The following is a 13729-nucleotide window of genomic DNA, read 5'->3' as shown; positions in this document are numbered from 1 at the left end:
GCTAAGCCAACACCACATCCCCATTTGGGCCTGTCTTTGAATCCCAACTCAGCTCTTGGTGCAGGTGTCCATTTCCTTAAGAGTGTTGATACTCTACAAATTAGTAGTTCACTCTTTTTTTTTTTTTGAGACGGAGTCTCGCTCTGCCGCCCAGGCTGGAGTGCTGTGGCCGGATCTCAGCTCACTGCAAGCTCCGCCTCCCGGGTTCCCGCCATTCTCCTGCCTCAGCCTCCCGAGTAGCTGGGACTACAGGCGCCCACCACCTCGCCCGGCTAATTTTTTTGTATTTTTTTTTAGTAGAGACGGGGTTTCACCGTGTTAGCCAGGATGGTCTCGATCTCCTCACCACGTGATCCGCCCGTCTCGGCCTCCCAAAGTGCTGGGATTACAGGCTTGAGCCACCGCGCCCGGCCGTTCACTCTTAAGATTGAATCTAGCTTAAGGAAACAGTAAAAAATATAGAACAGGCTGGGCGCGGTGGCTCATGCCTGTAATCCTAGCTGTTTGGGAGGCCGAGGTGGGTGGATTGCCTGAGCTCAGGAGTTTGAGACCAGCCTGGGCAACATGGTGAAACCCCATCTCTACTAAAATCCAAAAAACAGCCGGGCATGATGGTGCACACCTGTAATCCCAGCTACTCGGGAGGCTGAGGCGGGAGAATTGCTTGAACCCAGGAGACAGAGGTTGCAGTAAGGGGAGATTGTACCTCCAGCCTGGGCGACAGAGCAAGACTCTGTCTCAAAAAAGAAAGAGAGAGAGAGAGAGAGAGAGAGAGAGGGAGGGAGGGAGGGGGAGAGAGAGAGAGAGAGAGAGAGAGAGAAAGAATATATATATATATATAAAATATGTGTAAAACAACGTGATGTGAAGCCTTGTTCAAAACATGATTATTTATGGGTAAGTGAATAATGCTGGTATAATCTGTTGTCAGTCTAGAGGAAAACATGTAGAATCTAACCTCGCACAATATTGTGAAAAACAAAATACACTGGATAATTAAAGAGATGATTTGGTTCAAACTTGCAATAAGGAGAATGTTCATTAATAAGGACCTTCTAAAAGAAATGGAAGCAAGCTGGATTTTATGGAAGCAGATAAACAAGGGAGCCATCCTTGAGTCATGAGAAAAGATGGAGACAGACTTTATCTGAGTCCTTGAGGAAGGATGGAGGTGGGTCTTATTTCTCAACCATCCCTACTTTCCAGGAACACAGGGCTCAGAATTTAACACTGTTGATGTACAAAAATAAAATCCAGTAGATATTGGATTTTAATATTAAAAATAAAAACAAATGGTAGAATAAAATTTAGAAGAATATTAATATAATCTTGAGATAAAGAAAATCTAATTTAGGCCAGGTATGGTGGCTCATGCCTATAATCCCAACACTTGAGAGGCCAAGGTGGGCAGATCGCTTGAGCCCAAGAGTTCAAGACCAGACTGGGCATCACGGCAAAAACCATGGTGAAACCCTGTCTCTACAAGAAAGAAGGAGAGAAAGAGAGAGAGAGAGAGAGAGAGAGAGAGAGAGAAGAAAATCTAATTTAAACAAGAAAGGAAGTCTACAAGTAATGAAAATATGTATTGATTATTAAAATATTTTATCTTGCTGACGATGCCATAAATACATTCAAAAGATAAATTATGGAAAGGTAAACTATTTGCAATCCACCTGCTAGATAAGGGTTAAAAACTTTCCATGAATGTCAGAGAAAAGAAACAATCCGATAGAAAAATGCATAGAGGTTATGATAAGGCAGTTTACAGAGATGCATATCTGAATGCTGAACCTCGCCACAAGAATAAAAAGTAAAATAAACTGATTCCATCTTTTAACTCAGTTTGGCACAAATTTAAAAGCTAAAATAGCCAATGGTGGCAAGAAGAAATGAACCTTCTCATACATTGCTGGTTAGGGCTTTGAATTGCCACCACCTTTGGAAAACCAACTGGCTATACCTACCTGTATTAATATTAAAACCTACTTTTGCCAGGCATGGTGGCTCACGCCTGTAATCCCAATACTCTGGGAGGCTGAGATGGGTGGATCACCTGAAGTCAGGAGTTCGAGACCAGCCTGGCCAACATGGTGAACCCTCCTCTCTACTAAAAATACAAAAATCAGCCGGGCCTGGTGGTGGGCGCCTATAATCCCAGCTACTCGGGAGGCTGAGGCAGGAGACTCGCTTGAGCCAGAGGGGCAGAGGTTGCAGTGAGCCAAGATTGAGCCACTGCAGTCCAGCCTGGGCAACAGTGAAACTCCATCTCAAAACAAAACAAAACAAAACAAAACCCTACTTTTAAAAATCTGGCCCATATATGAGGATATACTGAAGGATGCATGTTCTTTGTTACTGAACATTTATATGTGTGCGTATATTTATATCAATGAGGTGAATGCTTATGTAAAGAAACCCACCAGGTTGGGCGGGCAGCATGGAGGAGTAGGGAGAAGTCGTGTTAACTGTTTCTATGTACTTTTTTGCATTCCTTCACTGGTTACAGTTAGTAAAAGTTATTTTGGTAATTATTAAAGAAGAAAGTAATTTTTAAAACTTCATAAAAAGAAATGCTTGAAAATAACTAATAAAGTATTGTAACATACCTAAATGTCAAACAGCAGAGGAATATTAAATAGTGCTATATCCACAGTACATACTCTTATAAAACCACTAAAATGTTACATTGACAGTGATATTATAAAAAGTATAGGGGAAGGTTAGTTTTAATGTTAAGTGAAAAAATAAGCTCCATTATGACTTTGAACTTACAAAACAATTTTTCATGGCATGAAAGATGGGAGGAAAACAGTAATAGTAGTTACCTTTGGGGGCTGGATGAGAGATCAATTTCTACTTTTCTGGGTTTAAAAAAAATTCCATAAGAAAAAAATGTGTCTTGAAATAATAAAAATACATTGCATCTTTTTTTTTTCTGGCTTGAGATTCTTTTTTTTTTTTAATTATACTTTAAGTTCTAGGGTACTTAAAGTACCCTAGAGGCAGCTCTTTAGTGGACACTGAAGAAGGCAAAACAAAGTCAGAAAATGTCCTCCACAATCAAGCTGCTAAAGTTGATGAAGATGGTAACAAAGTGAATTGCTAATCCCACGTTTGTGGATCTCATTTTCATTTATTTCATATTTAATTATGTTTATATTTATGCTTAAAATTACCCCCAAAATTGGAAACTTCAGGAGGAAAAAAGCTAAATTTTTCCTTGTGGATTTAACCTGAACAACTATAGAAAAGAAGTCAATTTACTAGAATAAAGAAGAAAACATATAAATGGGGAGTCAGATACAATTAGAGCCCAAAGAAAAATGTTATCATTATCATATCATAAATTCTTTTTTCTTTTTTATTTTTTATTATACTTTTAAGTTCTAGGGTACATGTGCACAACATGCAGGTTTGTTACGTATGTATACATGTGCCATGTTGGTGTGCTGCACCCATTAACTCATTATTTACATTAGGTATTTCTCCTAATGCTATCCCTCCTCCAGACCCCACCCCAAAACAGGCCCTGGTGTGTGATGTTCCCTGCCCTGTGTCCAAGTGTTCTCATTGTTCAGTTCCCACCTATGAGTGAGAACATGTGGTGTTTGTTTTCTGTCCTTGCCATAGTTTGCTCAGAATGATGGTTTCCAGCTGCATCCATGTCCCTACAAAGGACACGAACTCATCCTTTTTTATGGCTGCGTAATATTCCATGGTGTATATATGCCACATTTTCTTAATCCAGTCTATCATTGATGGACATTTGGGTTGGTTCCAAGTCTTTGCTATTGTGAGTAGTGCAGCAATAAACATACGTGTGCATATATCTTTATAGTAGCCTGATTTATAATCCTTTGGGTATATACCCAGTAATGGGATCGCTGGGTCAAATGGTATTTCTAGTTCTAGATCCTTGAGGAATCGCCACACTGTCTTCCACAATGGTTGAACTAGTTTACACTCCCACCAACAGTGTAAAACTGTTCCTATTTCTCCACATCCTCTCCAGCGTCTGTAGTTTCCTGACTTTTTAATGATCTCCATTCTCACTGGTGTGAGATGGTATCTCATTGTGGTTTTGATTTGCATTTCTCTGATGACCAGTGATGATGAGCATTTTTTCATGTGTCTGTTGGCTGCATAAATATCTTCTTTTGAGAAGTGTCTATTCATATCCTTTGTCCACTTTTTGATGGGGTTGTTTTTTTCTTGTAAATTTGTTTAAGTTCTTTGTAGATTCTGGATATTAGCCCTTTGTCAGATGTGAAGACTGCAAAATTTTTCTCCCATTCTGTAGGTTGCCTGTTCACTCTGATGGTAGTTTCTTCTGCTGTGCAGAAGCTCTTTAGTTTAATTAGATCCCATTTGTTTATTTTGGCTTTTATTGCCATTGCTTTTGGTGTTTTAGTCATGAAGTCCTTGCCCATGCCTATGTCCTGAATGGTATTGCCTAGGTTTGCTTCTAAGGTTTTTATGGTTTTAGGTCTAACATGTAAGTCTTTAATCCATTTTGAATTAATTTTTGTATAAGGTGTAAGGAAGGGATCCAGTTTCAGCTTTCTACATATGGCTAGTCAGTTTTCCCAGCACCATTTATTAAATAGGGAATCCTTTCCCCATTTCTTGTTTTTGTCAGGTTTGTCAAAGATCACATGGTTGTAGATGTGTGGTGTTATTTCTGAGGCCTCTGTTCTGATCCATTAGTCTGTATCTCTGTTTGGGTACCAGTACCATGCTGTTTTGGTTACTATAGCCTTGTAGTTTAGTTTGAAGTCAGGTAGTGTGATGTCTCCAGCTTTGTTCTTTTTGCTTAGGATTGCCTCGGCAATGCGGACTCTTTTTTGGTTCCATGTGAACTTTAAAGTAGCTTTTTCCAACTCTGTGAAGAAAGTCATTGGTAGCTTGATGGGGATGGCATTGAATTCATAAACTACCTTGGGCAGTATGGCCATTTTCACAATATTGATTCTTTCTATCCATGAGCATGGAATGTTCTTCCATTTGTTTGTGTCCTCTTTTATTTCGTTGAGCAGTGGTTTGTAGTTCTCCTTGAAGAGGTCCTTCACATCCCTTGTAAATTGGATTCCTAAGTATTTTATTCTCTTTGAAGCAATTGTGAATGGGAGTTCACTCATGATTTGGCTCTCTTTCTGTTATTGGTGTATAGGAATGCTTGTGGTTTTTGTACCTTGATTTTGAATCCTGAGGCTTTGCTGAAGTTGCTTATCAGCTTAAGGAGATTTTGCACTGAGACGACGGGATTTTCTAAATATACAATCATGTCATCTGCAAACAGGGACAATTTTACTTCCTCTTTTCCTAATTGAATACCCTTTATTTCTTTCTCCTGCCTGATTGCCCTGGCCAGAACTTCCAACACTATGTTGAATAGGAGTGGTGAGAGAGGGTATTCCTGTCTTGTGCCAGTTTTCAAAAGGAATGCTTCCAGTTTTTGCCCGTTCAGTATATTGGCTGTGGATTTGTTATAAATAGCTCTTATTATTTTGAGATATGTTCCATCAATACCTCGTTTATTGAGAGTTTTTAGCATGAAGGACTGTTGCATTTTGTTGAAGGCCTTTTCTGCATCTATTGAGATAATCATGTGACTTTTGTCTTTGGTTCTGTTTATGTGATGGATTACATTTATTGATTTGTGTATGTTGAACCAGCTTTGCATCCCAGGGATGAAGCCAACTTGATCATGGTGGATAGCCCTTTTCATATGCTGCTGGATTTGGTTTGCCAGTATTTTATTGAGGATTTTTGCATCGATGTTCATCAGGGATATTGGTCTAAAATTCTCTTTTTTTGTTGTGTCTCTGCCAGGCTTTGGTATCAGGATGATGCTGGCCTCATAAAATGAGTTAGGGAGGATTCCCTCTTTTTCTATTCATTGGAATAGTTTCAGAAGGAATGGTACCAGCTCCTCTTTGTACCTCTGGTAGAATTTGGCTGTGAATCCGTCTGGTCCTGGACTTTTTTTGGTTGGTAGGCTATTAATTATTGCCTCAATTTCGGGAGTCTGTTATTGGTCTATTCAGAAATTCAACTTCTTCCTGGTTTAATCTTGGGAGGGTGTATGTGTCCAGGAATGTATCCATTTCTTCTAAATTTTCTAGCTTATTTGCGTAGAGGTGTTTATAGTATTCTCTGATGGTAGTTTGTATTTCTGTGGGATCGGTGGTGATATGCCCTGTATCATTTTTTATTGCATCTATTTGATTCTTCTCTCTTTTATTCTTTATTAGTCTGGCTAGCAGTCTATCTGTTTTGTTGATCTTTTCAAAAAACCAGCTCCTGGATTCACTGATTTTTTTGAAGAGTTTTTTGTATCTCTATCTCTTTCAGTTCTGCTCTGATCTTAGTTATTTCTTGCCTTCTGCTAGCTTTTGAATTTGTTTACTATTACTTCTCTAGTTCTTTTTATTGTGATGTTAGGGTGTCATTTTAGATCTTTCCTGCTTTTTTTTTTTTTTTTTTTTTTTTTTTTTTTTTTTTTTTTTTTTTTTTTTTTTTGACGGAGTCTCGCTCTGCCGCCAGGCTGGAGTGCAGTGGCCGGGTCTCAGCTCACTGCAAGCTCCGCCTCCTGGTTTACCCATTCTCTGCCTCAGCCTCCCAACAGCTGGGACTACAGGCGCCCGCCATGTCGCCGGCTAGTTTTTGTATTTTTTAGTAGAGACGGGTTTCACCATGTTAGCCAGGATGGTCTCGACTCCTGACCTCGTGATCCGCCGTCTCGGCCTCCCAAAGTGCTGGATTACAGGCTTGAGCCACCGCGCCCGGCCTTTCCTGCTTTCTCTTGTGGGCATTTAGTGCTATAAATTTCCCTCTACACACTGCTTTAAATGTATCCCAGAGATTCTGGTATGTTGTGTCTTTGTTCTCATTGGTTTCAAAGAACATCTTTATTTCTGCCTTCATTTCGTGATGTACCCAGTAGTCATTCAGGAGCAGGTTGTTCAGTTTCCATGTAGTTGTGTGGTTTTGAGTGAGTTTCTTAATCCTGAGTTCTAATTTGATTGCACTGTGGTCTGAGAGACAGTTTGCTGTGATTTCTGTTCTTTTACATTTGCTGAGGAGTGCTTTACTTCCAATTATGTGGTCAATTTTGGAATAAGTGTGATGTGGTGCTGAGAAGAATGTGTATTCTGTTGATTTGGGGTGAAGAGTTCTGTAGATGTCTATTAGGTCCACTTGGTGCAGAGCTGAGTTCAAGTTCTGGATATCCTTGTTAACTTTCTGTCTCGTTGCTCTGTCTAATGTTGACAGGGGGGTGTTAAAGTCTCCCATTATTATTGTGTGGGAATCTAAGTCTCTTTGTGGGTCTCTAAGGACTTGCTTTATGAATCTGGGTGCTCCTGTATTGTATGCATATATATTTAGGATAGTTAGCTCTTCTTGTTGAATTGATCCCTTTACCATTATGTAATGGCCTTCTTTGTCTCTTTTGATCTTTGTTGGTTTAAAGTCTGTTTTATCAGAGACTAGGATTGCAACCCCTGCTATTTTGTTGTTGTTGTTTTCCATTTGCTTGGTAGATCTTCCTCCATCCCTTTATTTTGAGCCTATGTGTGTCTCTGCACGTGAGATGGGTCTCCTGAATACAGGACACTGATGGGTCTTGACTCTTTATCCAATTTGCCAGTCTGTGTTCTTTTAATTGGGGCATTTAGCCCATTTACATTTAAAGTTAATATTGTTATGTGTGAACTTGATCCTGTCATTATAATGTTAGCTGGTTATTTTGCTCGTTAGTTGATGCAGTTTCTTCCTAGCATCAATGGTCGTTACAATTTGGCATGTTTTTGCAGTGGCTGGTACCGGTTGTTCCTTTCCATGTTTAGTGTTTCCTGCAGGAGCTCTTGGAAGGCAGGGCTGGTGGTGACAAAATCTCTCAGCATTTACTTGTCTGTAAAGGATTTTATTTCTCCTTCACTTATGAAGTTTAGTTTGGCTGGATATGAAATTCTGGGATGAAAATTATTTTCTTTAACAATGTTGAATATTGGCCCCCAGTCTCTTCTGGCTTGTAGAGTTTCTGCTGAGAGATCTGCTGTTAGTCTGATGGGCTTCCCTTTGTGGGTAACCCGACCTTTCTCTCTGGCTGCCCTTAACATTTTTTCCTTCATTTCAACCTTGGTGAATCTGACAATTATGTATCTTGGGGTTGCTCTTCTCGAGGAGTATCTTTGTGGCATTCTCTGTATTTCCTGAGTTTGAATGTTGGCCTGCCTTGCTAGGTTGGGGAAGTTCTCCTGGATAATATCCTGAAGAGTGTTTTCTAACTTGGTTCCATTCACCCTGTCACTTTCAGGTATACCAGTCAAACTTAGATTTGGTCTTTTCACATAGTCCCATATTTCTTGGAGGCTTTGGTGATTTCTTTTTATTCTTTTTTTTCCTAAACTTCTCTTCTTGCTTCATTTCATTCATTTGATCTTCAATCACTGATACCCTTTCTTCCACTTGATTAAATTGGCTACTGAAGCTTGTGCATGCGTCACGTAGTTCTCATGCCATGGTTTTCAGCTCCATCAGGTCATTTAAGGTCTTCTCTGTGCTGTTTATTCTAGTTAGCCATTCGTCTACTCTTTTTTCAAGGTTTTTAGCCTCCTTGCAATGGATTCGAACATCCTCCTTTAGCTTGGAGAAGTTTGTTATTAACGACCTTCTGAAGCCTACTTCTGTCAATTCGTCAAAGTCATTCTCCATCCAGCTTTGTTCCGTTGCTGGTGAGGAGCTGCAATCCTCTGGAGAAGAGGTGCTCTGGTTTTTAGAATTTTCAGCTTTTCTGCTCTGGTTTCTCCCCATCTTTGTGATTTTATCTGCCTTTCGTCTTTGATGATGGTGACCTACAGATGGGGTTTTGGTGTGGATGTCCTTTCTGTTGATGTTGATGCTACTCCTTTCTGTTTGTTAGTTTTCCTTCTAACAGTCAGGATCCTCAGCTGCAGGTCTGTTGGAGTTTGCTGGAGGTCCACTCCATAACCTGTTTGCCTGAGTATCACCAGTGAAGGCTGCAGAACAGCAAATATTGCAGAACACCAAATGTTGCTGCCTGATCCTTCCTCTGGAAGCTTTGTCTCAGAGGGGCACCTGGCTGTATGAGGTGTCAGTCGGCCCCTACTAGGAGGTGTCTCCAAGTTAGGCTACTGGGGGTCAGGGACCCACTTGAGGAGGCAGTCTGTCTGTTCTCAGAGCTCAAACTCTGTGCTGGGAGAACCACTGCTCTCTTCAAAGTTGTCAGACAGGGACGTTTAAGTCTGCAGAAGTTTCTGCTGCCTTTTGTTCAGCTATGCCCTGCCCTCAGAGGCGGAGTTTACAGAGGCAGGCAGGCCTCCTTGAGCTGCGGTGGGCTCCACCCAGTTCAAGCTTCCTGGCCGCTTTGTTTACCTAGTCAAGCCTCAGCAATGGCGGATGCCCCTCCCCCTGCCTGGCTGCTGCCTGGCAATTTGATCTTGGACTGCTGCACTAGTAGTGAGCAAGGCTCCATGGGCATGGGACCCACTGAGCCAGGCATGAGATATAATCTCCTGGTGTGCTGTTTGCTAAGACTGTTGGAAAAGCATAGTATTAGGGCAGGAGTGTCCCGATTTTCCAGGTACCCTTGGAAATGGCTTCCTTTGGCCAGGAAAGGGAAATTCCCTGACCCCTTGCACTTCCAGGGTGAGGTGATTCCCTGCCCTGCTTCAACTCACCCTCTGTGGGCTGCACCCGCTGTCCAACCAGTCCCAATGAGAGGAACCAAGTACCTCAGCTGGAAATGCAGAAATCACCCATCTTCTGCATTGATCATGCTGGGAGCTGTAGACTGGAGCTGTTCCTATTTGGCCATCTTGGAACGATCAAAATACGTTGTGTCTTCTAAATGATGCTAGTATCTATGTGAAGAAAGTCTGTGACTTAAATTTTAATCAGATGCTTCCATGGTTTGGAAACCAAATAGCAAAGCTATGAACGTATGCAGATAGATGCCCCAAAACATTTTGTATTGAAAAAAAATTAAGGCATCAATGTAGAGAAAAAAGATTTTTTTAACAGGAAAATAAAATTCATGGAGAGAAGATTAGTTTGAGCTTTTGCAAAAGATCTCTTGAGCATTGAAAATAACATACATTATAACATTTATAAGGCAAACAATTTACTTTAAATATTTCTGCATAGTGTATTAAGATTCTGATCTTGTATTCCATTTTTCCAGTGATCCTGTATTATAAAGTTTATTTTCTATTAACTGCAGGAAGTAATGGCTGAACACAATCCCCAGTATCTCATTGAGCTAAATGGAAATAGACCACCAGAGGAGCTCTTTATGGTGAGTGCAGTGTTCAGCAGGAATGCTTCACAGTGTGGAAAATTTAAAAGCTATTGACAGTATTGTACTTCTTTTAATAAACAGAAGTATGTTTATATTTAAACACCATTTATCTTTGAACAATTTGTCTTGACACTTAAAATTTTGATGCTCTGTTTATTCATCTGTCCATTTAAAAATCAAAACTACATTCGAATTTAAAATCTCTGTCAAAAGGTGCCTCACAGAAAAGTAAAAGCAATGGTAACCAAAAGCACACAAGAAGATGCTGAACATCGTTAGTCATTAGGGAAAGGCAGGTCAAAACCATAATGGGGAACCCCTTTTACCTTCTAGGATGACTAAAGTAAAAACAAACAAACAAACACAAAACAGAAAATAAAAAGTGTTAGTGAGGATGCAGAGAAATTGGAACCCAAAAATGTTTTACAAAAATAATTCAATAATACAAAAATGTAGTCATTATTTCTTAAATGCCAAATAAGTATCTGGCATTATAATGGGCTCTAGGGATAAAGATAGGAAGGAGGCAGAAGGGTTCACATGTCTTTCTGCTCATGCAGTATCCAATATGTTGGGAAAAATAAATCTCTAGAGAGCAGTTTTGTTATAGTCAGGGATACACATGCATGGTATTATAGGAGTTCATGGCATAAAGACAAAACCTAATCTAGTAAGGAGGACCACCAGTCTGAAACTATGTTTAAATAGAAACGTAAAGGACTAGTAAGAACTAGACCTTGAAGACAAGGGTAGGTGAGGGAAGTGGGACAGTGTTCTATGCTGAGGAAAGAGTCTGTGTCAAGGCCCCAGAGGCCAGAAAGAGCATAGTGAGTTGTAAGAACTGAATGTAGGACTGGAACGTAGGAGGATTGGGTAGGAGGGGTGGCATAGAGCCACGACTAGAAATTAGAAGGGATTGCCCCAAGAAAGACCTTGTAAACTGTAGTTAGGAGTTTAGACCTCAACATGAGGGAATAGGCAGCCAGGAAAAGGTTTTAAGCCATAAAGCACAAATGATCCTATTTCTGTTTGAGAAAGATCACACCATTCCACGTGAGTATAAAACAAAAGGAGAATCAAATTGGTGGTAGGAAAACTAGTTTTGGCTTTTGCCATCAATCAGGTATGAGATAGTGGCCTAACCTAGGGTAGTGACCACAGGAATGGACAGAAAAGGACAGATCTGAGAGACATTTAAGAAATCTACTTGACAGGACTTGATGAGCAACTTAATATGGGAATTAAGGGAGAGAGAAAAGTCAAAGATAATGCCGATATTTCTGGCGTGATCTGATTGGTGGCAACACGGTAACAGTGCATGCTAGTGGTGGAGCCAACTCAGGGAGAAGCTTCTCACTTGAGACATGCTCTTGCCAAGATGACCTGTGATCTCATGACCAAAGCCACTGCTCATTTTTCAGTCTTCATCTAATTCAATCTTTAATAGAACCAGCATTTGACACAACAGATCACTTCTTTTTTTCTGCACCCTTCTTTCCTTGGCTTCCTGGGCCCCACACCACAATATTTTCATTACACCTCACTGCACACTCCAATTCTCTAACCTGCAGTGTTGCAAGACCCCAGAATTCACAAGGTATGAGCTCTTCTCTGTTTACCCTCACTTGTTAAGAGACTTCATTCAGTCAGTAGCTTTAGATATCATCTCACCACTGACATCTCTTAAATTCATGATACTATATCAGATCTTTCCCCTGAATTCCACACTTGTATACTTAATGGCTGCCCAACTGCTGTTTTTCCAATTGGATGTCTACTAGTCATTTTGGATTTAAGTGTGCAAGATAGAACTTCACCACCACCACCCTACCCGCAATGTGCTTCTCCCACCATTCTCCTTTTTCAGTAAATGCAAAAACCACCCAGCCAGTTGCTTTCCTTGACTTTTTTTTCTCACATCCCACATCCCATTCACCAGCATATATAGCAGGCTTCTCCTTCAAAATATGGCCAGAATTCTACCACTTTTTACTACCTGGGACACACTTTCCTCAAGGTAGAGGGCAGAAGCTCCAAGGCGTCTGACTGGAACTTGCCAAGCTTGTGAAGGCCCCCATAGGAGCTGGTACTCTGCACTTCCACCTACGTTCCATGGCAGAGCAGGCTACATGGAGAATCTCGACATTAGTGGAATAAGGAAGTGTACTCCACCCAGAATGAATTAGGGAATTAACCAGTGAAGGTTGCATTGTAACACAATCTATCACAGGCTACCACACACCATCAGGATTTTGGCTGTCTCACTATCTCCAGTCTCATGATCTATGTGCTGGACTGTTTTATTTTTCCAGATTCTTCCACATAGTATCTGCATTAATTTCCTGGGGTTGCCATACCAAAGTGTCACAAACTGGTGGCTTAAAACAACAGAAATGTATTCTCTCACAGTTATGGAGGCTAAAAGTCCAAAATCAAAGTGTTGTCAGGGCCATGCTCCTTCCAAAGGCTCTTGGGGAGACTCTATTTTTGTTTCTTCCAGCTTCTGGTAGCTACCGGCATTTCTTGACTTATGGCAGCATAACTCCAATATCTGCCTCCATCTTCATATGGCAATCATCCCTTTGCCTGAAGAGATCCTGGAGACCAAGACCTCTAAGAACATGAATATCTGGGGACCAGAGGGCAGACTGTTATCAGTTGAAATGTGTCCCTCAAAAACATATGTTGAAACCCTGAAGTCCAATACCTGTGATTGTGACCTTATTTGGAAATAAGGTCTTTGCCTATAGATTAGGAGAAGAGACTCAGACACACAGGGAGAAGATGGCTCTGTGACAACAGAGGCAGAGATTGGAGTGATGCATATACAAGCCAAGACATACCAAGGATTGTCAGCAAACAGCCAGAAGCCAGATGAAGCAAGCAAGGATTCAACCCAGAGTCAGGGGGAGCATGGGCTTGACTCATAAGCCCATCACTGTTTCAGAATATTTGAGATATTCAGATGCCAATGTAGTTAAATATCTGTTCTTTAAATCTAGATTGTTATGAGTCGACTTAAATATCTGAACCTAAAAAGAGCAGCTGTTATAACCAAACTTCAGGGTGCAGAGGAAGAAATTAATGACACAATGGAAAATGTAAGTTATATGGAACTGTTTGAAAGTCTAGTTTTCAATGTATATTGTGGGCAGGGTGCAGTGGCTCACACCTGTAATCCCATGGGAGGATCGCTGGAGCCCAGGAGTCTGAGACCAGCCTGGACAACCTAGTGAGCACCCATCCTAAAAAAAAAAAAAAGAAAGAAAGAAAAAGAAAAGAAATAAAAGAAAAGATTAGCCAGGTGTGGTGGTATGCACCTGTAGTCTCAGCTACCCAGGAGCTGAGACGGGAGGATTGCTTGAGCCCAGGAGGTTAAGGCTACAGTGAGCCATGATCATGCCA

At 40.8% G+C, this 13729-nt stretch overlaps 1 protein-coding gene across 2 annotated transcripts in view; it reads left to right on the top strand.

Moving 5' to 3' along the window:
* Window positions 1-13729, top strand: part of AK9 (adenylate kinase 9) — a 176069-nt gene that overhangs the window by 31577 nt on the left and 130763 nt on the right. For both annotated transcript variants that reach the window (XM_033234862.1, XM_033234861.1), the window contains exons 9-10: window positions 10247-10321; window positions 13327-13425. In XM_033234862.1, the coding sequence (XP_033090753.1) occupies window positions 10247-10321; window positions 13327-13425 (174 nt within the window). The remainder of the gene's footprint in view (window positions 1-10246; window positions 10322-13326; window positions 13426-13729) is intronic.

The sequence above is a fragment of the Trachypithecus francoisi genome, unplaced genomic scaffold (genome assembly GCF_009764315.1).
Source record: "Trachypithecus francoisi isolate TF-2019V2 unplaced genomic scaffold, Tfra_2.0 Lachesis_group15, whole genome shotgun sequence".
Taxonomy (NCBI): Eukaryota; Metazoa; Chordata; class Mammalia; order Primates; family Cercopithecidae; genus Trachypithecus; species Trachypithecus francoisi.
This window is presented reverse-complemented; position numbering and strand designations above follow the sequence as displayed.